We start from the raw sequence: 22,225 nt of genomic DNA on the forward strand, positions 1-22,225 counted from the left end.
CCGACTCCCCACATCTCAGTGACCCTTGTGCACAGTGGGGGCTCGACTCCCCACATCTCAGTGCCCCGTGTGCACAGTGGGGGCCCGAGTCCCCACATCTCAGTGCCCCGTGTGCACAGTGGGGGCCCGACTCCCCACATCTCAGTGCCCCGTGTGCACAGTGGGGGCCCGACTCCCCACATCTCAGTGCCCCGTGTGCACAGTGGGGGCCCGACTCCCCACATCTCAGTGCCCCGTGTGGACAGTGGGGGCCCGACTCCCCACATCTCAGTGCCCCGTGTGCACAGTGGGGGCCCGACTCCCCACATCTCAGTGACCCTTGTGCACAGTGGGGGCTCGACTCCCCACATCTCAGTGCCCCGTGTGCACAGTGGGGCCCGACTCCCCACATCTCAGTGACCCGTGTGCACTGTGGGGCCTGACTCCCCACATCTCAGTGACCCGTGTGTACAGTGGGGATGATGGAGAACTTTCTCTCAAGAGTAAATGGGTCCCTGCCCCATCTACAGACCAAAATCTTCTCCCAGCAACACACATTCTCCGTGGAGAAGTGCCCTCTGGGACTGCCCCCATGGGAAGTCCCACCAGAGGGCCGGGAGGCTGCTCTGTGTGAGGTGGTCCGCAGACTTCAGTCTGGAGAGGGAGGCATCATATGCTTCCCCAAATGCACCACTCCTGGGACCTTTGCCTCACCTGACCACCTTGGGCGCCCTCCTCTCCACCTGGTCCCCAGAGCCCAGCATTTCTGCGGCAACGCTGGGTGTCCCAACCTGGCCCCTCCGTCCTTGGCCTCCCCTAGGAGGCACCCTGTCTGTATGGGTTTCAGGGGCTGCTGTTAGAAATTACCACAAACTTGGTGGCTGAAAATGACAGAAATGTATTCTCACAGTTCTCGAGGCCAGGCGTCCAGAGCCGGGGTGTCGCAGGCTTGGTTCCTTGGCGAGCGATCAGAGGGAGCGTCTGTGCCGCGCTCCTCCAGCTGCTGGTGGTGGCTGGCATTCCTCAGTGTCCACGGCTCATAGAGGCATCGTTCCAATCTCTGCCTCTGTTGTCACACAGCCTTCTTCCTATGTGTCTCTGTGTCATCACAGGGCGCTCTCCCCTCTGTGTCTGTCCAAATTTCCCTCTTCTTATAAGGACACTAGGCATTGGATGTGGGGCTCATCCTCGGTCAAGGATGATTTCATCTGCAAAGACGGTGCTTCCAAATAAGGTCACATTCACAGGTAACTGGGGGCTAGGACTTCAACATATCTTTTTGGGGGACGCAACTGAACCGATGACCCCACCCTTCACCAGACTCTCTGCCAGTTGGTTGATGTGCTGTATAGTTTTCTTCCAGGTGGCAATCTCGGGCCTTGGCCTGACAAGAGCAGTGTATTGCACCAATTTCCTGATGGCTGGGGAGAAAACGTGTTGTCCAAAGTGGGTGGGTTTCTAGCGCACCATCCTGCCTGGAGGTACGATGGACATCTGAAAGGATCTGAAAGGACCGGCGCACCTGAAGAAGCTGCCGCCTCACCACGTCAAAGGCGCCAGGCTGGCCCCCTCGGAAGGCGCAGGGCCTGCGAGTTGGGGGGTGGAGTTGGCGAGGCTGGCTCCCTGCTCAGAGAAATGCACACACAGAGCATGGCTCACAAGTGACGACCGGGACTCCTTTATCGCTAATAATCCATTGGTTGTGGGGAAAAAATCCTCCAACTCTTTGTTGTAACAAACCCGATTTTCTGTAATGGTTATCATCGACAAATAAAGACATTAACTCTACTATTTTTGCCGAGCTGTGGGGGAAAGGCTTGGAGGGCCTGGGGGAGCTGAGGGCAGGGACGCCGAGAAGTCTCACTGGAAACGGGAGGCGAGAGCTGCTGGGGGAGAGGCAGGGCACTGGAGACCAGAGGCCTTTCTTTTCAGGATGAGGGAAACAGCAGCAGTTGAGGCTGATGGGAAAGTGCCACAGAAGGCCGTGAGGACAGACAGACAGAGGGACTGCTAGAGCCACGTCCTTGAGCAGCTGAAGGGGCGCGGGCCAGGTGGGAACGGGGCGTGCTGAGTGGCACAAGGGGTGTCCGGCGGCTGGCGGAAGAGGAACTGTGGACGGGCCTGGCTACTTTCCTCATTTCCCCCAAATGCTTAGGGTCTCAGGGAAAGAACTGGAGAAGCGGGGTGCAGAGGTGTGGGAGAGGGGGCGCAGCTGCAGGAGTGCTGCCCTCGCCCAGCCCCTGCTGACTGCCAGGCTCCAGCTGGCGGAGACATCTTTTCCTGAAAGAAACTGGGGGACAGGCACTGGGTAAGCTGTCCCACACTTTCTCTCTTGGGGGAGGCTCTGGTTTCTGGCACCCCAACAGCCTTTGCGTGCACTGCCCAGGGCCCTGGTCCCTGCCATAGGACAGTGACCACCCACCCTGGCCTCCCGATGGGTTTCCTGGCTGTTGCACCACAAGGTGGCTAAGGAAGGAGGAAAAGCTCCCATCCAGCCCAAGGGAAGGTGGGTCTGTGTGCAGCCTGGGGGCACAGCAGAGGCCACAGCTGAGCAGGCAGAAACAACAGCGGAACATCCTGTAATTAATGCATTTGCTACGACAGCCCCTCCTCCCAGCGGTGCGAGTGTTCTCTCCCACCCGAGGGCAGTGATGGTGGGCAGCAGGTTGAGGGAAAATCCTGGAGCGTTCCCCTGGGCACACTTGGCCTCTTCTGAATGTCTCGTCCAACGGGATGCCCCCTCCAAAGTCCTGCTCCCTGAGCACCTGCCCTCCCTGGTGGATGGACTGTGGTCAGAGCCCCAGGCAACAGGGAGGCCTCTGATGGCTGCTGAGGCGGCCGGTGGTGCTAGAGCGAGGACAGACCTGAGCCCTCCCCACGCTCAGGGACTTCAGCCCAGGGGTCTCTCTGTATGAGCTTGAAATGGGGTGGGCCGTACGGGGAGAAAAGGACAGGGACTACCCTGGGGTGTGGGAAAAAGAGCCAGTCACTAGAGGGTGGGGCCCTTATTTCTTCCAGGGGTCGGTGGGAAGATGAAGGAGGTGGGGCTCCCATGGGCCTCAGCGCCGGTCAGCCCTGCCTCTCTGTCGGAGGCTGCTCAGTGGATAGACACAAGTATGGCATGAGTTACGGCCAAGGCAGTGCTGCCCGGTACATGGCCATGTTCTGGGGCCCAAAGACACTCTGGGATGCCAGTCGAGGTGACTCGTGTATGCTTCCAGCTGAGGACAGTACGACCCCAAGTTACAGTGCCAATGTTCTTTGCAGAAGAGTAGTCTGATGCACATTCTGGATGCCACGAATGCCTCCTGAGGCAGAGAGGCGGTCCCGCCCCTGAAGGGCTCCTGTGGAAACATGGCCAGCCCCCATCATGACATTGAGTGAAATGAGGACGTCCACCCTTTGGACAGCTAGGCATCGCGCTCAGGCCTGTCCCTGTGTAGGAGGGGAAGCAGCCAGGAGGAACGAATGTGACGTTTACTAGAAGGTAAATAGCTGCGTGACAGGTGTCACTGACTTGGCTTCCAGCCAGCCCTGAGCCACCGCCCTGAGCCTACCTGTAGGGAGGTGGACACAGTCTCCAGGAACTGCTCAGGACTGTCTTTCTCAGGGTTAAACTTGTCCAGTTGCTCAACCACAGTTTCAATGCATTTTTCGTAATAGGCCATCTTCCAGGGCGGGACCCTAAAAGCAAACAGTTACAGGTCACACCCTCCATGACCTCTGGGCTGTCAGCCTGGCAGGTGGTAGATGTGGCCACAGGACCCTCACCAACAGTGACAGGAAGTCCACCAGGGAGCCTGGGACCTCTTGAGGTGAGTAACGCTAAATGGAAGGGGCAAATCTGGCTGGGGTAACCCTGGGCCTACTTCCTGGACTGTGTACCTGCAGGCCTCTGCTGCCTGGGGGAGCCGACCCCCGACTCACCCACAGTCCCAGCCCTCTCTGCCCTGCGCCTGGAGGTTCCATAGCTGCCCCCACAGGCCCCCCAAGCCATACAGCTCTGCACGGGTGGGAACAGCCCCTGGGGGGGGGGGTCAGGCCGGAGAGTAGAGGCACCCCATGAGCGGGCCTCTGGGCATCCCTCAGCCCAGCCGGGTTCAGTGACTGCTTACTCAGCAGGCCCTGCCCAAATGGGGTGGCAGGTCCTGCGAGGGGGTGACCTAATCACAAAAGGTTGGGCAAGAAGAATCCTCGGGTCACCAGGTTCAACACCCCCATTTTAAGGATAAAGGAACCAACAGCCAGAGCGGATGCATAGCCAGTAAGTGGCCAGGACTTGGATGGGCATTGAACATTCCAGAAAGACACCAGCTCGGGGAGACCAGCTTGGCCAGAGCCCCTCTCTAGGAGACCTTGGAAAAGCTGCTTGGGGTGGTGCTTGGACCCCAGGAACTTGTTCTAACAGATGGCCCTCAAATTGCCCTCCTAGGGAGGTGGCCAGGCCTGCCACAGCTCCCTTCCCACCCCCCTCTTGTCCCAGGCTGATGGAGCAGCTCCTTGGTGCCACCGTGCTGCTGGCCTTCCTGGGCACCAGTCATTGGCAAAGCCGGGCTGCTGGTGCCCTGGGCAGCGGGGGCCCCTCTCCACTCCCCACCAAGCTGGAGTGGCTCTGGATAGCAGCCCCACACCTAGACACTCCAGGCTGGAGACCAAGTGAAAAAACAGAAGCTACACTGACACTGGGGATCCCCAGTGAGAGGGCCAATCCCAGTCCATCCTGGTCCCCCCATCACTTTAAAGAGAATGAGGGGCAAATGCCACCAGACACTTGAGAAAGGCTCTGACACAAAACACTGCAAGGACACAAAACCAGCAGGACAGGAGGCGGGAGAAAGCAGACAATGTCAAGGCAGGAAAAACCCAGAGACAAACAACTATCCGACCTCCGAGAGATAGAGACACACGGTATCCAAGAAACAAGGAACATTTGGAGGAAAAGAAAGAGTTCTTAGAAATTAAAATATGACAGCAGAACTAAAGATATAAATAGAAGAGGTGGAAGATAAAGTTGAAAAAATCTTCCAGAGAGCAGAAAAAGATGCAGATATAGAAAGTAGGAGACAAATACCAAGAAAATCAGGGAATGACTGCAAAAATTCCAAATTCCAATTAACAGGTGTTCCAGAAAGAGAAGAGAGGAATAATGCAAGAGATGGTCCCAGAACTGAAGGACGTGGTTTTCCTGATGGACAGGCCCCTGAGTACCCAGAATGCTTTTCTCTCCAGGGAGGGAGGAATCAGGTCGTGTAGAGTAGAGAGGGACAGGAGTGCAGAGTGGCCTTGGCTTCCCCAACAGGAGCCTTGGGCCTGTCCTCAGCTGGGGGAAAATGGTGACATCCGCAGACAGAGAAAGCCCTGTAATCTTCCCCAGCGAGCGAGCCCAGCGACGGGCAGACTTGGGACTGGGAAGCAGGAGGATTTCCAGGAAGGTGACAGCAGATGGCAGGCCGAGGGTGCCAGGCACAGGGGATAAGGGTTCCAAGGGGAGCCCTGCACCTGGCACGTCCTGGAGCAGGTTTTACTGAGGGCTCAGGGAAAGAGGCCCTGCTGCCTGCCCTGGTCAGGGACGGGAGAGGAAGCCCATCAGCCCAGGGTCTGCGTCCCCACTCCTCTCTCCACTGTTGGCACCCCTGGGCCCTTGCACCGCCCAGCCACAGAAGCCTGCCTGGGGCTGTCCTCTTAGGGACTGCTTTGGGGCCCAGCCCTGGCTATGTAGGACACAAAAGCCAGCAGGAGCTTCCCTTGCATGAGGCCAGAAGAAGGGCCTCTTGGAACTCAGAAATCAGCTGAAACAGGCTGAGAGCCCTGGTGCTGAGGACAGGCCCTGGAGACCAAGTCTGAGGAGAGTCAGTGAATTTGGAGACGGGTTCCTTAGAATCAGAAACCGGGGCCAATTGCATGAGGCACCAGCCGAGACCCATGAAGGATTACGGTGGTCCCCAAGAGTTCCCATTTCTATATCTGTTCTTGCCCCAAAGTGTGTGGGAGCCCTTAGAACTAAGTAAGTGAGCATTTGGCATGACCAGGACCCTGCCATTGCCCTGGGGGCCACCCAGAGCCATGTGGGCTCAGGACCAGGAGAAAGGAAGCCTTGGGCCCAGCTGGAAGTGGTGGCAGACACCTGGCCACCTTCCCCCGTGTCTGGATTCCCAGCTGGGCCAGCGCAGTCCCGACCATCAGGGACAAGGGAAGGTGTTCCGGCTTGGACGACGTCAGAGGAAAGACCATTAAACACGCCGACCTTCGGCTCCTGAGATGCGGGCTCTGCAGCCAGGCATGGCAGGGGCAAGATCACAGAGGTGTGTGTGTGAGGTCACCCACATCCCCGCTGGCTCTCTGCCCCGCAGTGCCTCCTGGGCGCCTTCACCTGAGCAAGATGCCTCTGCTGCCTGGAAGGCTGGGCAGTGGGAGAAGGACCTCCTGCTCCCCTCAGATCACTCTGATGGGCTCCAGCTGAGTCTTCGGGTGGGCAGACTTAGCTGTGAGCAGACAGGTTCACAGAAGGCAGACAGCCACTGCCTGAGCACCCAGCTGGCCCTGCTGCTGGGACGGTTACTGGCCAGGGGCTCTCAGCCAGGGCCAGTCTCTGTGCTGGCCTCTCTGGATGCATCGCCCTCTCCCTGGGAGGGTCTGTGCAGACCAGGCACCGCGTGTGGCAGCAGTGAGGGGTCGTGGTGGATCCGGGAGTCAGCCTTAGTCTTGGGCCCAGGCTGCCGTGACAGGTGGATCCAGGCAGCTGGAACACCGCCAGGAGGGGCAAGCACTAGGTTGCTGGGGCAGGAAGGCTTCCTCTGGGGCCCTGCTCCAGGCAGTGCTGAGAGTGGTGGGGGCTTCTCAACAGGCACTGAAAGGGGGTGAGCTCAGCCACTTTTCAACCTGTCCTCGTCATCACCAGGGTCTCCCACGTTGAAGCTAAACGGTGGCCTTTGGGGGTGTAGTGGTCAGAGGGATGGGTAGGGACGTCAGCAGGCAGGCGCTGGGAGTCCTAATTTTACTCCCTCATGTGGCCACAGGTGGGAACAGAGTTACTGACTCACACCCCAAGTGGTTTCTTCCAGGTCTGACCCTCAGCAGCAGGCCGGGCCATCTGGAGAGCAGGAAGCACAACGTTTTCTGCAACAGAAGGGCCCCTTGTCTTTGGCTGGAGGGGGCGGGGTGTCCCACTCAGTCCCTCCTCTCTTCTCCGCCAGGGGCTGGGTGGCTGGGCCGTGGGAGCAGTCCCCACCCTCTGACATGGGCAGGGCGAGCTGAGGGCTGGAAGCGAGGAGGTGTGCGCCTGAGGCAGAGGTGCGGGCAGGGTGCAGAGGTGGCCTCGGCAGGCTGTGGACACTGTGGAGTCAACCTTGCTTGAGTCCTGGGTCTGCTGGGCAACTGAGGACAGGTGGCTTAACCTCTCTGAGCCCCGGGTTCTGCAGAGCAGGGAGGAACTGTGGGCAGGAAGGTGTGATACCTGCAGCCTGGGCCCTGACCTTGCTGCCCCCTCTGGGTGGGTTTCTGCCCTGCCCCACCCCTCGTCCTGGTAGTCCCACCCTGGCTTGGGTCCGCCACCCTCCTGGTGCCCACGCTGGCTGTGGTGTCACCGTCCACACTGAGGGCCAGCTGCCCTCACGCACTGGCACGGTTCTGGGGCCTCTTTGTTCCACTTCAGCTCACTCCTAAATAGAAAATAACCCCAGACACTCCAGGCGTCTCTGAGCCAAAGGCAGCATTGAGGGTGCGGGCCGGTTCTTTTTCCTTGGTGGGGGGGTCTGGGCCCCAGGGAGCAGTGTCTGCCCAGGGTCTGGCTCCTAGTTTCTCCTCCTTGGGACCTGGCCCTCAGGTGAAGGAATGCCGAGCTTCGGGGTCCCTGGAGGCATACTGACTCTGGGAGAAGGCCTGGAAAAGGCACTTACTGCCACGGTTTGCGATCTTTGCCCCAGCGAGACCTGGTTTTCCTCAGCCTAGTGCAGCTCATGAACAAAAGGACATGTGAAAGGCCATGGAAAGTGCTGGTCCTCACACTGACTACCCCTCTGCCATCAGAGGCCTTGCTGGGTGGGGTTGGAGCTGGGAGGGCTCAAGGCCTGCTGGAGGGCCATCTTGCTCAGGCTGCCCGTGGCCCCTGGGCAAGCCCCTCATAGTTTGTTACTTATGTTCATGCAAACCCTCTCCCCAGGCCTCATGTCTGAGAGGCCGAGCGACATTCCCAGCTGAGGCTCACCCAGTCTGGCTGCACCAACTGGCCACTAACCCACTAGCCAGGTCTCCCAGATCTGGCCTGCCACCTCACCCCACTAGCATAGCCCTTGTCCATCCAGGAAGGTCTTCCTGACAGACAGGACAGTGTGCGGGAAAGACGGAAGGACCCAAGGCTTTTGTTTCGGCTGAGCCTTGGGTGGGTGGGGTGGTGGTAGTGCCACCCTCTGAGGTGGGGAAAGTTTGGGGAGGCGTGGTCTCAGGTCAGGGGAACCACCTTCCACTCATCCATCATTAACCGCCCCCCCCCACCAAGTTCTTGGCTGCTGCGGGAACCCAGGGGGGCCTCCTCAGCATGTCCTACCCCTTCACAGCCCAGCATCACAGTCCCTGGGGCCCTCCTCCTCCTCTCTCCCACACTCAGCTACGTCCACTCAGGCTTCTCACTGGCTCAGAAGCCCCTTCACGAGCGTCTCCTGAACCTCAAATACTCTTCTTTCTCCTCTACCTGGTGAGCTCCTAGGCATCCTTCAACACCCAATTCAAATATCACCACCTGTGAAGCCTTCCTTCCTCCTCCGTTAGCTCTTCCCTTCTCTGTGCCTCCTGTGAATTCACCCAAACTTCCATTACACCACCGTGAGTGCCTGGAGCAGGCCCGGCTTTATCACCTTGGATTCCCTGGCCCTAACCCCAGAGCTGGTGCCCAGCAAGTGCAGCAGCAATGTCTGTGGAATGAACGATGGAATGTAAAAATGTACAAAAGGATCAAGTACTCTAAATGGTGCTCTTAGTTTTAGTCTGAAAGGTGACTTTGACATCCAGAGACAGACCTACCCAAAGACCATATTAGTATTTTTTTAAGCCTTTGCTTCCACATATCCTATAGTTCAACTGAGTTCAGTTTTACTGCCTCATTTAATTGGAAGATAGTAGATGCTACAATAATATTTACTAGGCAAGTAAATGTGGAAGAGAACACAACCTGTGTTGAGCCTGGGATTGCGATAGGGGATCAGGGTTCCCATCCCCACGGGGATTTTTCTGCCTGTGGGAGTCCCTGAGGCCCAGGCTGGGTTCTAAAGTCCTCCCACCACCCACTCTGCCTGATCCCCAATAGCATCTCAGGACGAGGCACAATTTCGTGAAAGAGGCTACCATATCAACATAAAAGAAAACAACATTCACACATTCCAGGGCTCACAAGGAAAAGAATAAACCTAGGTAAAAACTCTATTTTCATAGAAACAATGTTAAGGATGGAGTTTTTTTCTTGCTTGCCCATCCTCTCATGGCTGACACGTCGGAGGGCTGCCCTGGGATGGGGCCCTGGCCCTCGAGCCTGCCCTCCTGCAACCGCTCTGGACACGCTCTGCCTGGAGGAACCAGATCTACACCTGGGGAAAGGGCTCCCTCCTGCACCTGGTGAGGGCGGTGGGAGTGGTGGTCTGCATGTGTACAGCGGGAGCTGCTCCCTGGGCGGATGGCTTCCCTGCCTTCCCCTCCTGTCCTGGGGCCGGAACATTCTGAAGAAAGGATCATCCAAGGGCCTTTGGTGAAGATGCAAGTCAGGGAGGAGCAAGAGAACCATTCAAGGCTGCCCCCAATTCGGAGTGGGCCTGGATGGAATGACTGGAAGCAATGAACGGATCAGCCAAGAGGAAGATGCAGAGGAGGGCTGTGGGGGGCTGTGGGGCAGAGAGAGAGGGGCCCCAAAGAGCCCAGCTGGGCTAGAACCACCCCTCCCTGTAACTCAGGTTCAGTGTTGGGCCTGAGTGCTCCTCAGGGCGTGGGTTCTGCACCCCCACACCTGGCACAGAGCAGTGCCCTGTGAGGGTGGACATCAGGAGAAGACACACTTGCATTCTGCATTCCCCTTGAAATTAGCTATGAACTTCGTGAAAACAAGCACATCTTTGGGTGGGAAAGAGTTATTAAGTTCATCTAATTCTGACTCATGCTTTTAATACCTCAGCTTTATTTTAATGGTGTAAAAGCATATATGTGGGAAGTGGGATTTAATTTCCAAGCTTATTGATTTTTTTAATATTGATTTTAACTCCACTAATCAGGACTTGACTCTCTCATATTTAAGGATAACTTGAAAGCAGGCTGGACCAAAGCTTCTCTTTTCTCAGCAAACCCTTTAGAGACAGAAATGGGACTACAGGAGGAGATTTAAATTCCATCAGGCACAGACCAGTCCAGCACCCTCAATCACTAGAGAGGCTTCACTTACATAGATCTGAAATATGTGTTAATTGACATAAATTCTTTTCCTGGCTTTTAATCCTGATTAAAGCCAGTTTCCTAAGGATTCCTGCAAAGTCACACTCTGATGGCTTGTGCTTAAAGTACACACCCATGTGGCAGGTTCGCTGGTTGCTCTTCAATCTCCATTCTCCCTTTGCTCTTGACTAACAGAACTCTTGTTTTCATTTGGGCTTACTGCTGTCCAACTGAAAGATGACACTTCCTAGTCTCCCTGGCAGGTGAGTATGCCAAGAAGTGAAAAGGGTGAGACTTCTGGAAAGTCTCCCTCTGAAAGGGATGGGCGTGCCCTTCTTCTCTTTTCCATCCTGCTGCCTAGACTTAGGAGGTGATGGCAGGAACCTAAACAGCCATCCTGGACTGTGAGGAAACATGTTAAAGATAGCAGGTGGGCAAGCTAGAAGAGCCCAGGTTTCTGATGACTTTTTGGGGCTGCCATACCACCCCAACTCAGCATTGCCTCCCCATGGACCTCCTTTATGGAAACATGGATAATCCTGTTTGGGCCACTATGATGTTGGGATTTTTCAGGACTTCTGGGGCTCAAGTGTTAGAAGGTTGAGGAGCAGAGGAGGCACCAGCCAAGGAGACTGAGAAGGAGCAGCCATGGGAGGAGAGGCGGAGAGTGTGATCCATTCCAGCCAAGTGACGATGTGTCCAGGAGGGGAGCACTCAGCTGGGTCACTTGCTGCTGACAATTCAAGGAAGAGATGGAGCTGAGCTCCGATCACTGGATTTAGCAACATCAGGGTCAAGGATGACTTTGATAAAGAACCTTGGAGGAGCAATTGGGTGAAAATCTGATTCCAGTGGGCTCAAGAGAGAAGAAGTGGAAAGGAATTGGAGATGAGAGGGAACTCTGGAGGGGTTTTGCTGTTCAGGAGAGCAGTGACTGGGTGGTAGCTAGAGGGGAGCTGGGAAGACCACTCAGGCACTCAGAAATGAACATGGATGACTACCAGCACACACGGAAATCTCAAACGCCAGCTGGGCCCAGCCTCACATTGACTTTAACGGAATAGAGGGGTCATGGAGTCCAAGACTATCTGAGCACCTGGACTTTGGGTCAGTGATAACAGGAGCTGCAGAGAATAAATTCTCCATCAAGGGAAGAGTGGCTTCCCTTGCCTGCGTCCTAAATCTGCACATTTCAGAACACCCTGCACATTTCAGAACACCTGGAGCAGTGGTGCTGGGTGGGGACAGGGGAAAGCGCCCACTCGCCCTTGTTAGGGATCCTCCTCCTACAGCCAGAGCACCGGCAGCCTCTTCGTCCCTCAGTTTCTTCAGCTGTCAAAGGGAATTTAAAGTGAGACCACATATTTGTTTTCAGCTCTCTGCTTGGCACATAATAGGCTCTCCGATTTTGGTGATTGTTTTTATGGATCCAAATTAAGGTACCGTGGGGGGGGGGGTGGGGGGTGTGGAAATAGTAACTATGGGAGAATATCTTTTTAAAAAGTACAGTTTATTGTGGCGATTAAAAAAAAAATCACCGTTAACTTTAATCAACGAGCTGGGAAGAAGACCAAAAAGGTGGTTAGTGAAAGCAAGAAGATGGGAAGCAAGGAAGATGAGAGCTGGCCCGCAGATCGCGGGAGGTGCCGGGGCCGAGGGGACGCGCCTCGCCCTCCTGTCTGTCCGGCCCCACCTGCTTCCCTTCCCCGTACCTGTCGGCGGGCTCCGCGGGCGCTCCCGAACCGCCTTCTCGCCTCCGCCGGCCCCACAGAGGCTGCCAGGGCCGGCGGCCAGGGGGTCTCGGGAATTGCAGAAGGTCCCCGGCTGCCCTCCGGCTCGCGAGGACCTGAGCAACCACGCACGCAGGGGGCGCGCAGGGGTGCCGTTTGGGCGTCGTCACCTAGCAACCGGCTGCACGCTCCGGCGCTGTCGGCGGGAAGACTACAACCCCCAGAATGCACAGCGCCCGCGGCCAGGCAAAGGACGCCGTGCTCAGGGCCCCGCCTCCCCGCCATGCCCGCCGGGACTTGAAGTTCCTCGGCCTCCCAAGCGCGCCTGGTTGCCCTCGGGCGGGGAGCGCGCCTCGGGCGGGGCGCGACGCGGAGCCGGGATTGGGCAGCCTCCGCCGCCCGCGGCGGGCAGGGGGCTCGCGGCGCCTCGGCGCATGTGCGGCGCGGGCGGCGGTGGCGGAGGTGGCCGCGGAGGCGCTGGCTGTCAGTGAGCAGCGACGAGCCGGTGCCCTGGTGCCCGTGTCCATCCGTCTGTCCAACCGTCTGTCCGTCTGCCGCGGTCTGCGGGTCCGTCCGGCGCGCCGCCCGCAGAGTCTCTCCGGGCCGCGCACCTGCCCGCGCACCTGCCTGCCGTCCGCCCGGCGCCCCGGCTCCGCTCGCGCCAGCCGCCCCGGACCGCTCGGGGCCCCGGCCGCCCTGCCCCCGCGTCCGCCCCGCGCCGCAGCCGGGCCCGGGCGCAGCGCTGCGGAGGCGAGGGCCGCGGGGGCCGGGCGGGCGGCGATGATGAACAGGTTCCGAAAGTGGCTGTACAAACCCAAGGTGAGCGGCTCGTCCCGCCCTGCCGGGGCGGACCCCTTTCCCTGCCGTGACCCTCTCTCTCGTGCCGCCGACACCCCTCGCTCCGCGCGGCTCGCGCAGACCTCCGGTTCCGAAGCCCGCTCCAGGACCGACCCTCCCGCTCTTACCCTCGGGCCCCGTGCACTTCCCCCTGCCCGCGGCCAGAACGGGCCCCTCTCCCTCCTCATCCCGGTCCTGCGTGGCGCCCTGCTCGCACCTTGTAGTCCCTGACCCGCAGCCCCAAACAGACCCCCTACCATTTCTCCCGGGTCCGGGAAGGACCTTTCCATCCCCCCTGCCTACACCGGGGTGACTCCCTCATTCCCCTCCTCCCCCCCTCCCCCTCCCCCTCCATTATCGTGGGCCCGGAATGTGCCTCCCATCCTCCCTCTGCACTCCCGAGCAGACTTTCCCCACTTCGCCAGATGCTGGAGGGGACCCGCATTTCCCTCTCCCGGGTCGCGCGGACCGACCCCTCCTCCCCTGTGTCCAGAGCAAGTCCCCATCCCACCGTCCCGGGCCTGCCTTCCCGAACCAGGACGGATCTGCACCTCGGCCCAGTGCGCGTCCCCATCCTTGTCCCGTGCCCATCCGCGTGCTCTCGAATCCAGGACAGGGACCCAGCCCGGCCGGCGGGCGGAGCGCGCCCGGGTCCCGTAGCCTCAGCGGGCCGGAGGTGCGGACCCCCGCGCGGCGCCCCTCCTCGGCCGCGGGGTCGGGGTCCGGGCGGCGCGCCCCGCGCCTCGGCGGCTGCGCCACTCGCACTGCGGGCGCTGCGTCCCCGTCGCCCGCCCAGGGCTCGTGTCCGCTGCGGCCGGAGTGGGGTCAGGCGCGCCCGGCGCGGGTCGGGGTGCCGCGGTGTCCGGAGCCGGGCGCAGTGTCCTGGGCGCACCCGCGGCGTCCGGGGCCTAACCCTGGGGGCCCGCGCAGGGGGAGGGCCCACGCGCTGGGATCTTGGGTGAGGGCTTGTGGCTCAGGTGGGATCACCGAGGCGACCAAGAGCGCGAGCGGGGCCAGCCGAGGCGTCTGGGCGCCTCGGACACCCAAGGCCGCAGTGTCGCTGACCAACCCAAGGAATCCGCCTCTCCTTCGAGGTTGCTTTTCTGGATCCAGCTTTCCAGCTGCCCTCCCCCACCGTGGGTGGTCTCTCAGGTAGGGGGTTCCATAAATCCGTGCCCTCCTGGGGTGCCCACTCGGAGAGGCAGCAGGTCCGTTTGGAAGATGGGCACTCGAGGTCCAGGGAAAAGCTTGGGGACCCGAAGGGCTCGTGCTTCGTGGCCTTTTGATCGGAGAGTTCTCCGAGCGTTGGTTGGGGCCTTAGGATGCCTGGGGCCGCCCCTTGCTCGGCCTTGGCCTCCCCCAGAGGGGATTTGGGTTCTTTCTGCCTGGTGCAGCGGCTCTTGGCGCTCCCGACCTCGCTGTCGTGTAGCAGCTACTTATTGCTGGTGGTGGCTCAGTCGGGTGCTGCGTGTGGTTTGGGGCCCCCCTGCCCTTGGCCACCTTCTGCCTGGCCCTCTGCTGGCTGTGGCCCCCCGCAAGGCCACTCTCAGTCCTGCCTGCCTCTCTGTGTAGGTTGCCAGGGAAGGTGGCAGTCTGCATGGGATATCTGTACAAGGAGTGGCTTTTTGTTTGTGTGACTTGTGTCACCAGTTAGGGAAAAACCAAATCCACTTGTGAAAAGGTCATTTTGGGGGTGGGCAGCAGCGTTACTTTTTCAATGACAAATGGTGAGGGCGGGCAGGAAATATATCCCAGGTCGGGTAACATTCTGGTGTCTCCAAACACACTTTTGTCAGGGGTCCTGGGGCTCTGGGACGCCTCTGTCCAGGTGTGGCTGTGAAAGAGGCATCCTTTCAGGATCACCTTCCTGTATCATATTGCAGAAGGGAAGGAAAAGTAATTGTGGACTCTCTGTTTTATCAATAGCTGAGTAATTTCAGCGGCCCTGCCTGTTTCAGTTTGGGAAAGAGCCTTTTTTTATCGCGGTAACATTGGTTTATAATATTATATAAATTTTGGGTGTACGTTATTACATTTCAATTTCTGTGTAGACTACATCACGTTCACCACGCAAAGACTACCATCCATCACCACCCACATGTGCCCTGTCACCCCTTTCCCCTCTGGTAACCTCCCTCCCCTCTTCCCCTCTGGTAACCACCAATTCAATCTCTGTCTCAATGTGTTTGTTGTTGTTTTTCTCTTCTGTTTATGAATGAGTTCATACCATATTTGACTTTCTTAGGGAAGAGTCTTTCAAAGTGGACAGTGATACTGCTCTTGAGGTTGTGCCCAGCCATTGAGAACCATGTCCCTAGTCTTCCTTCTTCAGCAGGCAGCCACCCCTCCGAGGCAAACTCCAGGGGCTAACCAGAGCAAGGTGGGAGCTGGTGAATGAGCTAATCCAAGGGACCCAGCCCAAAGCTGTGTGCATTAGGAGCAGGGAGGGAATAATGTTTCGTCTGGTCCTCGCCTTTTCTCCACTGTCATCTCACATCATGTTGTCTGATATTTGTCCCTGACCCCTGGACACGAGACACTTCTGCATCTGAGATCTTTGTGTCCGGCTGTGGTGTTCGCTTGGAGCAGTGCCCTGTGGTCTGAGCTTGGGCAGTCCCTTGTTTGAGATCTGTCTTTGGAGTTAAATATCTTGATTGCTTGAAGGGTTGGAGTATGTTAGGTTACCCCAAGAGCTTTTCATTTTTCAAACCAAAGCTTAGATCTTTGCCTCAGATTAGGAATTGAATTTTATGCTTCCCCTTCCTATCTAACTTAACACATTTTGGCTCAAGTGAGCAAACAGTCAGTCCCGGGAAGATTCTGGGCTTGGAAGAATTGCAGTGTTAAGTGTTAGCTGTGGGAGGATGTGTCTCTGGAGATGGTTGCCTGCCATGGGGACTTCTTTTCACTTTTGTATTTAGATAGATATACAATTCAAACTGCATTCTTGATTTAATCCCGGCTTTGGTTTAAAACTGAACACTGAGCTTCTTGTTCATTACAATGCAGTGGAAAATATTCTGAAGCCAAAAATACTCATTGTTCTTGCAGTTCTAAAAAGCATTTGGAAATGCTTTAAAATATTCTTAGATGACAGTTAAAAATTTTGATATCTGAATCATTAGTAACTACCTAAATTGAGTAAAAAAAAAAAAACCTGATGTATAATACAGTAGCTTAACATAAAATGACATATGCATCTGCTCAAATTTCCATGTATTTTCTTTAGGGTGATCTTTTAAACACCACTGTGATTTTTCTTCATGTAAAGTGTTCAGGATTTGTAAGTATTATGTGGACTGTGACGCTGCAGGGAAAAGACAGTGTGCAGAACAGCTTATCAGCCTGTCCTTCTCTGTGGTGTGGGTGAGATAATTTTTTTTGCTTTTGTTTAGGGAAGGCTTTTTCCAAGAGTTAACTTTAGAAAGGTGAAACATTCTGGAATAGTTTGTGTCTTCATTTGAAACAAAAAATATTAATATTTGTGTTCCTTGCTAGATAGTAACTCTCTCGTTGATCCCTGGTGACTGCGCTAAGGGGTAAAATCCTGGCATGGGGGAGGGGGACTCTGAATGGGACTAGGCCAGGATTTCTTGGCATCATCAAAGAGCATATAATGATGGTACAGGATGAATTTGTGTTTTCCATCTTTGAGGTGGGTGATGCTGTCCAGATGGATGGGGATTACCATGTGGTGGGTGATTACCACACTCAGCCCTGCACCCTGTGAAGAGCTCTCTCGTCTGCACCCCCAAACCACTTTTGGGGTGTGGGTCATTGACTTTCTTTCTCCCCCCTCTTGGTGGGGGAACATTCCTTGTAAATACAGTGCTTTACTGAGTGATATGTATCTGGAAGCTTTCTGTCAGTATTCTGGGTTCAGATCAGAGGTGAATGGCCTTCTCAAAGAGAAGCCTGAGGAACTTGCAGGGTAAAATGCTTCTTGAAAGAGGAACCCTTCGAGCTTTGTGGGTGCTGGGGTGCACCCCCCACCCTGGGGTGTTTTGTGGAACCCTGGCAGTGCTACATACAGGACTTCCTGCCATGGCTGTTCAGTTAACTCAGTCTCAGTTGGCTGGGGGTCTAGAGCCCCGCCTAGGGTCCCTCCCGGTTTCCAGGGTCCCGACACCTGGCAATGGGTGTGGAGTTGTCTGTCAGTGGCCTGCCCACTGTAGCTGGGCCACCTGGTGGAGGGAGGTTACCTAGAAGGGCAGTGGCAGATGGGAGCCCTTCAGGACTTAAACCAGGCCCCAGGGCTGGGAGAAAGGCCTGGGTTTGCGTCTGCAGGTCCCCCAATGTGCATAGACAATGTGCAGCCCAATTGTCCCCTCAGGGCTCCTGACGGTGGCCACGGGTGAGGGGTAATAACACAGACAGATGACAGAGACCTGGAGAAATGCAACCAGGGTGTCAGCAAACCGCGAGGCTTTGCCATGGCGGGGAGGGGGCGTCGCAGTGAGGTGAGTGAGATGAATGAGACAGGTGGTCTTTCCAAAACCTGGGTCCTGCTGCCCCGGGGTCTGCATGAAGCATGACCTGTGGGAGGGCAGCGCCAGCATGTGCCTCGATTTCCCTGCTCTGCTCGCCTGGCAAATAAGCTGCTGTCCTCATAGTACTTTGTCAGAGCCCTGTGCCGGGCATGGACGCTGTTCTAGGGGATTGAGATTTTAGTGTTAACTTCTTGCCAGGCTGCTCAGTGATTTGTTTTCAGCAAATAAACTGAGTGCCCAGCTGCAGCTGAAGCCGTCCTTGGAGCAGCACATTTCTCTCTGAGGTGAACTACTGGAAAGCCAGTGTTCCGGAAAGCCTGGCCGCACAGGCTGTGCCAGGGCTGAGCTCCCTCTCCTAGTGGGTGCCCGGCATGGAGGGGGACCCGGGAAGTCCTGGGAAGGATGCTCGGCAGTGCTGAGTCAGAGCAGGCTTGGCTGGCCCAGCGCACCCGTCCCTGTCGTCCCTGAATTCAGAAGCACTGGGCTCCTCCCTCTGTGCTGCCAGATCTGGCCGCCCCTCCCAGAGAGCCTTCCTTCAGATGTATCAGCATTGTCAGGCTGTGGGCAAAGGGGAGGCCCGAGAAGGGGGGTGTCCCTGAAGATGGCTTGCAGAAGCTAGCCCCAGTGTGGTAGGGAGTGACTCAGCGGGTGGCTCACATCTCATTTCCTAGGCTTTCCTGTATTTCTGTTTGTGGCTGAGGGAGAGTGTGGGGCCTCGCAGCCTAACCCTGTGCCACCGGCATTTGCAAGGCAAGGGAGAGGCTGAGCTGCAAACAGACGGTGAGCATCAATCTCTGTGCCAACTCTGATGTCATCGCTTAGGGGTATGCGCTTTACAGTCAGAGCAGTGTGTTTGCGGGAAGTGTGTGCTGTGTTTTCTGTTAAATGGGCGAGTCGTGGGCAGAGAGTCTTAAGCTTCGCCTAATTGATATCTGGTACAGGCGTCCAGCAGGCGGTGGCGTTGGGGGGAGGGAGCCAGGGCCCAGTCGTGCTGCCCCTGACTCTGAACGGGAAGCCCATTGGATAATTTCATTCGACCTTAAAAAGAGACGGGTAATTTCAGGATGCTTTTGTGCCTCTCCTAGAGCTTCCAGGAATTCCCAGAACACCAGATATGCTTGTTTTAACTGTGTGAAAATGCACATCTAAGAGCTCATAAATGAGTTAATTTTCGATGTCATTGTGGTTTTGTCTTGTTTGAGTTGACAGCATCGTGTAGCCACAGTTCTTAAGTGGTGCGCTGTGTGCCCATGCAAAGATGAATAATGGTGAGCTGATTCCAGTTCAAAGAAAAATAAATACCTGGAATGTTGTGGGTTTTAAGTATTTCTCCCATGTTCTATTATCCTAAGTCTTTGCTGCCTGCCATGGCTTATGTGTCTAAACAGCATTGAAGGTGCAGACAGGGCAGCAGGGACTCTCGCCATGGAGCCTGGGTGGGGATTGTCACCCCCCGCCCAGCCCTATGCCTCAGTTTCCCTATCTGTCAGGTGGGGGTGATGGGACCTGCTGTGTGGAATTTGAGGAGACCATCTCTGACAAAGGCTCATAGTAATGCTTCAACAGATGACCACTGTCAATATCAGTGGAACTCGCAGGTTGGGTAAGAGGGTGTGGACTTAACACAGACCCATACTCGGCACATTCTGTGGAGTCCCAGGGGCCCTGGCGGCTTCCGGTTACTTCTACCAGGTCATTTTGAGAGTGAAAGTGTCTCAACAGGTACATCCTGCCCCCGCATTCTTTTTGATGGCGTGCTGAGAACAGACCCTGACTCAGGGCACCCTTGGTATGCTGTTGGGCCTGGTTACAAATCATGACGATGATGAATAATGATGACGCTGCCCCTGCGCCCTCCCCCAGGGCAGAGATGCTGCTATGTGCTTGTTCATTGCTTGAGTACCTGCCTCCCGAGTGAGAGTCCTGGGGCTCAATTTCAGCCAGTGTGGGCAGCGGTGGGGTCTATCGTGTCCAGCCCAGCCCCCAAACCTCTTGAGCCATCCTCCTCCAGCCTGTGGCCTGGTCCCTTGTTCCTTGGCTGGAGGCTCAGGATCCAGTAGAGGACTTGAGGGCCATGGGGAGGTGAAGGCTCAAGGGGAGGGAACTAGGCGTAAAGGACAGCTTGGGGGGATAGACCTCTATGGGTTAAGGCGCTGAGGTTTTGGGGATATTTGCTAAAGTTTAGACTATCCTAATGTGCCCCATTTGACAAATGAGGTCTCAGAGATAGCATCTTAACTACTGGAGCCTTCACAGCCAAGAAGAGGCAGAGCTAGGATTTGAACTCATGCTCGTTCCACCCCAGAGCTGGAACCCGTGAGCACCACCATCCTGAGCTGTGCATTTCCTGCAGGAAGGAACTGTAGCTGTCATCAGTTTTTACATAAGTCCCATTTGGTGAAACAATTCCTTTTGTACTTTTCATTCGGATTGCAAAGAAACCGAGATATTGATGGACAATTCAAGTGTTTGAAGGAGGAAGACAAAAGTGAATGGGTGGTTTTTTTTGTTTTTTTTTTTACTGATCTGAATAGATTAAGCACAAGTAAAATAGAACATTTCATATTATGGTAATTTATGTAGAGTTGTTGGTTAAGATGAATGGAATGGTCTTTGCCTTCTTACAGTAAGTATTTTGAAACTCTTCCATTTCTCATTGTTTTCATGCTGGGTGGAGGCAGGGGGATGTTGGGAGCACTTCAAGTGGGGGTCCTTTCATGGCTGAGGGAGTCTTTTGAGCTCTGCATGGGGGGCTCTGTAAGTCTCTGCCAAGGCAGGGTTTGTCCCAACTGACACTTTTCCCCTGACCTCCCCCACTCCCCATCAACTATTGTACACTGAGTTCTTGGGGAAAATGGGTTAGGACACCTACTGTGGGGATGTGTCATTAGAGCAGTAATTTTTTCTTTGGATTTTCAGTTTTTGGGAATGTTTCCAATTGTTTTTAGGGACATTGTAATTATAAAAAAGTCTAGAAGCAGAATCAACTACTTAAATGTCAGATACATTTAAGAATTGTACACACATGTTCATAGCAACATTATTTATAATAGCCAGAAGGTGGAAACAGCCCAAATGTCCATCAACAGTGAATGAATAAATAAAATGTGATAGATCCACACGATGGAATATTACTCAGCCATGAAAAAGAATGATACATGCTACAACATGGATGAGCCTTGAAAACATTATGCTAAGTATAAAGAAGCCAGATACAAAAGGACAAAAGCTGTATGATTCCATTTATACGAAATGTCCAGAATAGGCAAATTCAGAGAGAAAGAAAGTAGATTAGTGGTTGCCAGGGGCTAGGGGCAGAGAATGGGAAGTGAGTGCTAAAAGGAATGGAATTTCCTGTAGGGGCAATGAAAAAGTTTTAAAACTAGAGAGAGAAGATGATTGGACAACATTGTGAATTCACTAAATGCCACTGAATTGCACATTTTAAAATGGTCAATTGTATATTGTGTGAATTTCACCTCAATAAAAAAAGAATTTTAGTATTTTTTGAGATAATCAAGGGAAAAGATGTTTTGCAGCAGAGTAAAAAGACGCTCAGGACCACATTTCTTGAGGGGCTTGGTGTTCTGAGGCCCAGCTCAGAAGCCCCACAGCATCTCCTCCATGGTACCCACAGAACCAGCCCCTGATCACGGAGAGGGGCCGTCAACTCCACTTTTCGGTGGTGTACGGGGACGGGGGAAATGCTGCTCCTGGGAGCGCTCCTCAAGGTGGCCAGGGCATGAGGCGTGGGGAGGATGGGGGAAGGGATGGTGGGGATGGTGGGGCCAGGGCTGGGTCAGGCTTTGAGCTCCAGCCAGAGCAGCTTAGAGGGACCCCCACATAAAGCTGTGCCCTTGGTGGCAGGGCTAGGAAAATGCTACGCCCTGCTTCACCCCGTTGGTGCTGAGTCACCTGGGTGCCTGGCAGAATAAAACTAAGCTGTCCCAGAGGGGCCCTCCTGCTGCACCTGTGAGGTGGAGTTCCTGGTGAAAAGGTGCAAAACTCATGAGAAAGTGGTTTCCCCTGAGCAGGAGGCAGCAAACAACAGGGGATAATGGAAGTGATGACGGGGAGACTGACGGGTGGGTTTGGAACAGTCCAAGAGGTGGGGAATGTCATTCACACAGCAATGCCAAACCCCTTTTAAACAAAAGCCAGTGGGACTCCCAGAAATGAAAAAGATAGTAATTGAATTTAAAGACTAGAAACTAAAACCCGCCCCCAGGAATGTCTCTGAGAGACTCGGAGACACGGAGGATGGGATGAGGGGGTTCAGGTGCTTCTGATGGGACTTCCAGGAGAGAGGCTGGGGAAGGGGGAGGCCATTTTCAGCTCAGGGCTGAGAAGTTTCCTGAGTTGATGCGTGTTCAGGTTCAGGAAGCCCCAGGCCCCAGCGGGATCAATGGTGGTGAATACAGCCGGACACATCAGGGTGGACTGCAGAACACCGGCATCTCAGGGGCCCAGCAGGGACCTCAGTGGATGAGCTGCAGACTTGAGGCCTGGAGGACCGTGGAGGGAGATCCTTCACGACCAGAGGGAGCTGACTCCCAGTGGAGCGTGGGACTTAGCCAGGCTACTGCCCCAGAGGCGAGTGGAATGAAAGACGGTTTTAACGAAGACAGAAAAGTAACTGCTCCCAGTCCTTGCTGAAGAAGTCCTGGAAGATGTGCTCCAAGAGCAAAATCAAAGTCAGGAGGAAGGAGTGGGAGGCAGGAAGCAGGTGGGAAGATGTCGCTGAGCCTGTGGCCAAATCCAGGTAGCAGCGACTGCATGACA

General features: G+C 55.6%; 2 protein-coding genes across 10 annotated transcripts in view; one reads left to right on the forward strand and one right to left on the reverse strand.

Moving 5' to 3' along the window:
* The window catches only part of CFAP99 (cilia and flagella associated protein 99), a 49,400-nt gene extending 37,092 nt beyond the window's left edge, over positions 1-12,308 (reverse strand). The window contains exons 1-2 of one of the 3 annotated variants that reach the window (XM_023638501.2): positions 12,099-12,308; positions 3,537-3,663 (exon numbers count right to left, since the gene is read on the reverse strand). In XM_023638501.2, the coding sequence (XP_023494269.2) occupies positions 3,537-3,647 (111 nt within the window). In that variant the 5' untranslated portion in view covers positions 3,648-3,663; positions 12,099-12,308. Of the gene's footprint in view, positions 1-887; positions 3,664-12,098 lie in introns of all 3 variants that reach the window. The other 2 variants (XM_023638502.2, XM_070264040.1) reach the window with 2 other exon arrangements.
* Positions 12,309-12,536: 228 nt separating this feature from the next.
* The window catches only part of ZFYVE28 (zinc finger FYVE-type containing 28), a 121,114-nt gene continuing 111,425 nt past the window's right edge, over positions 12,537-22,225 (forward strand). For 3 of the 7 annotated variants that reach the window (XR_011437641.1, XR_002807200.2, XM_023638498.2), the window contains exon 1: positions 12,765-12,935. Coding sequence is in view for 4 of the 7 variants with exons in the window: in XM_023638498.2 (XP_023494266.1) it covers positions 12,897-12,935 (39 nt within the window). In the remaining 3 variants the exon portion in view is untranslated. Of the gene's footprint in view, positions 12,936-22,225 lie in introns of all 7 variants that reach the window. The other 4 variants (XR_011437642.1, XM_070264039.1, XM_023638494.2 and 1 more) reach the window with 3 other exon arrangements.

This window comes from Equus caballus, chromosome 3 (genome assembly GCF_041296265.1).
Source record: "Equus caballus isolate H_3958 breed thoroughbred chromosome 3, TB-T2T, whole genome shotgun sequence".
Taxonomy (NCBI): domain Eukaryota; kingdom Metazoa; phylum Chordata; class Mammalia; order Perissodactyla; family Equidae; genus Equus; species Equus caballus.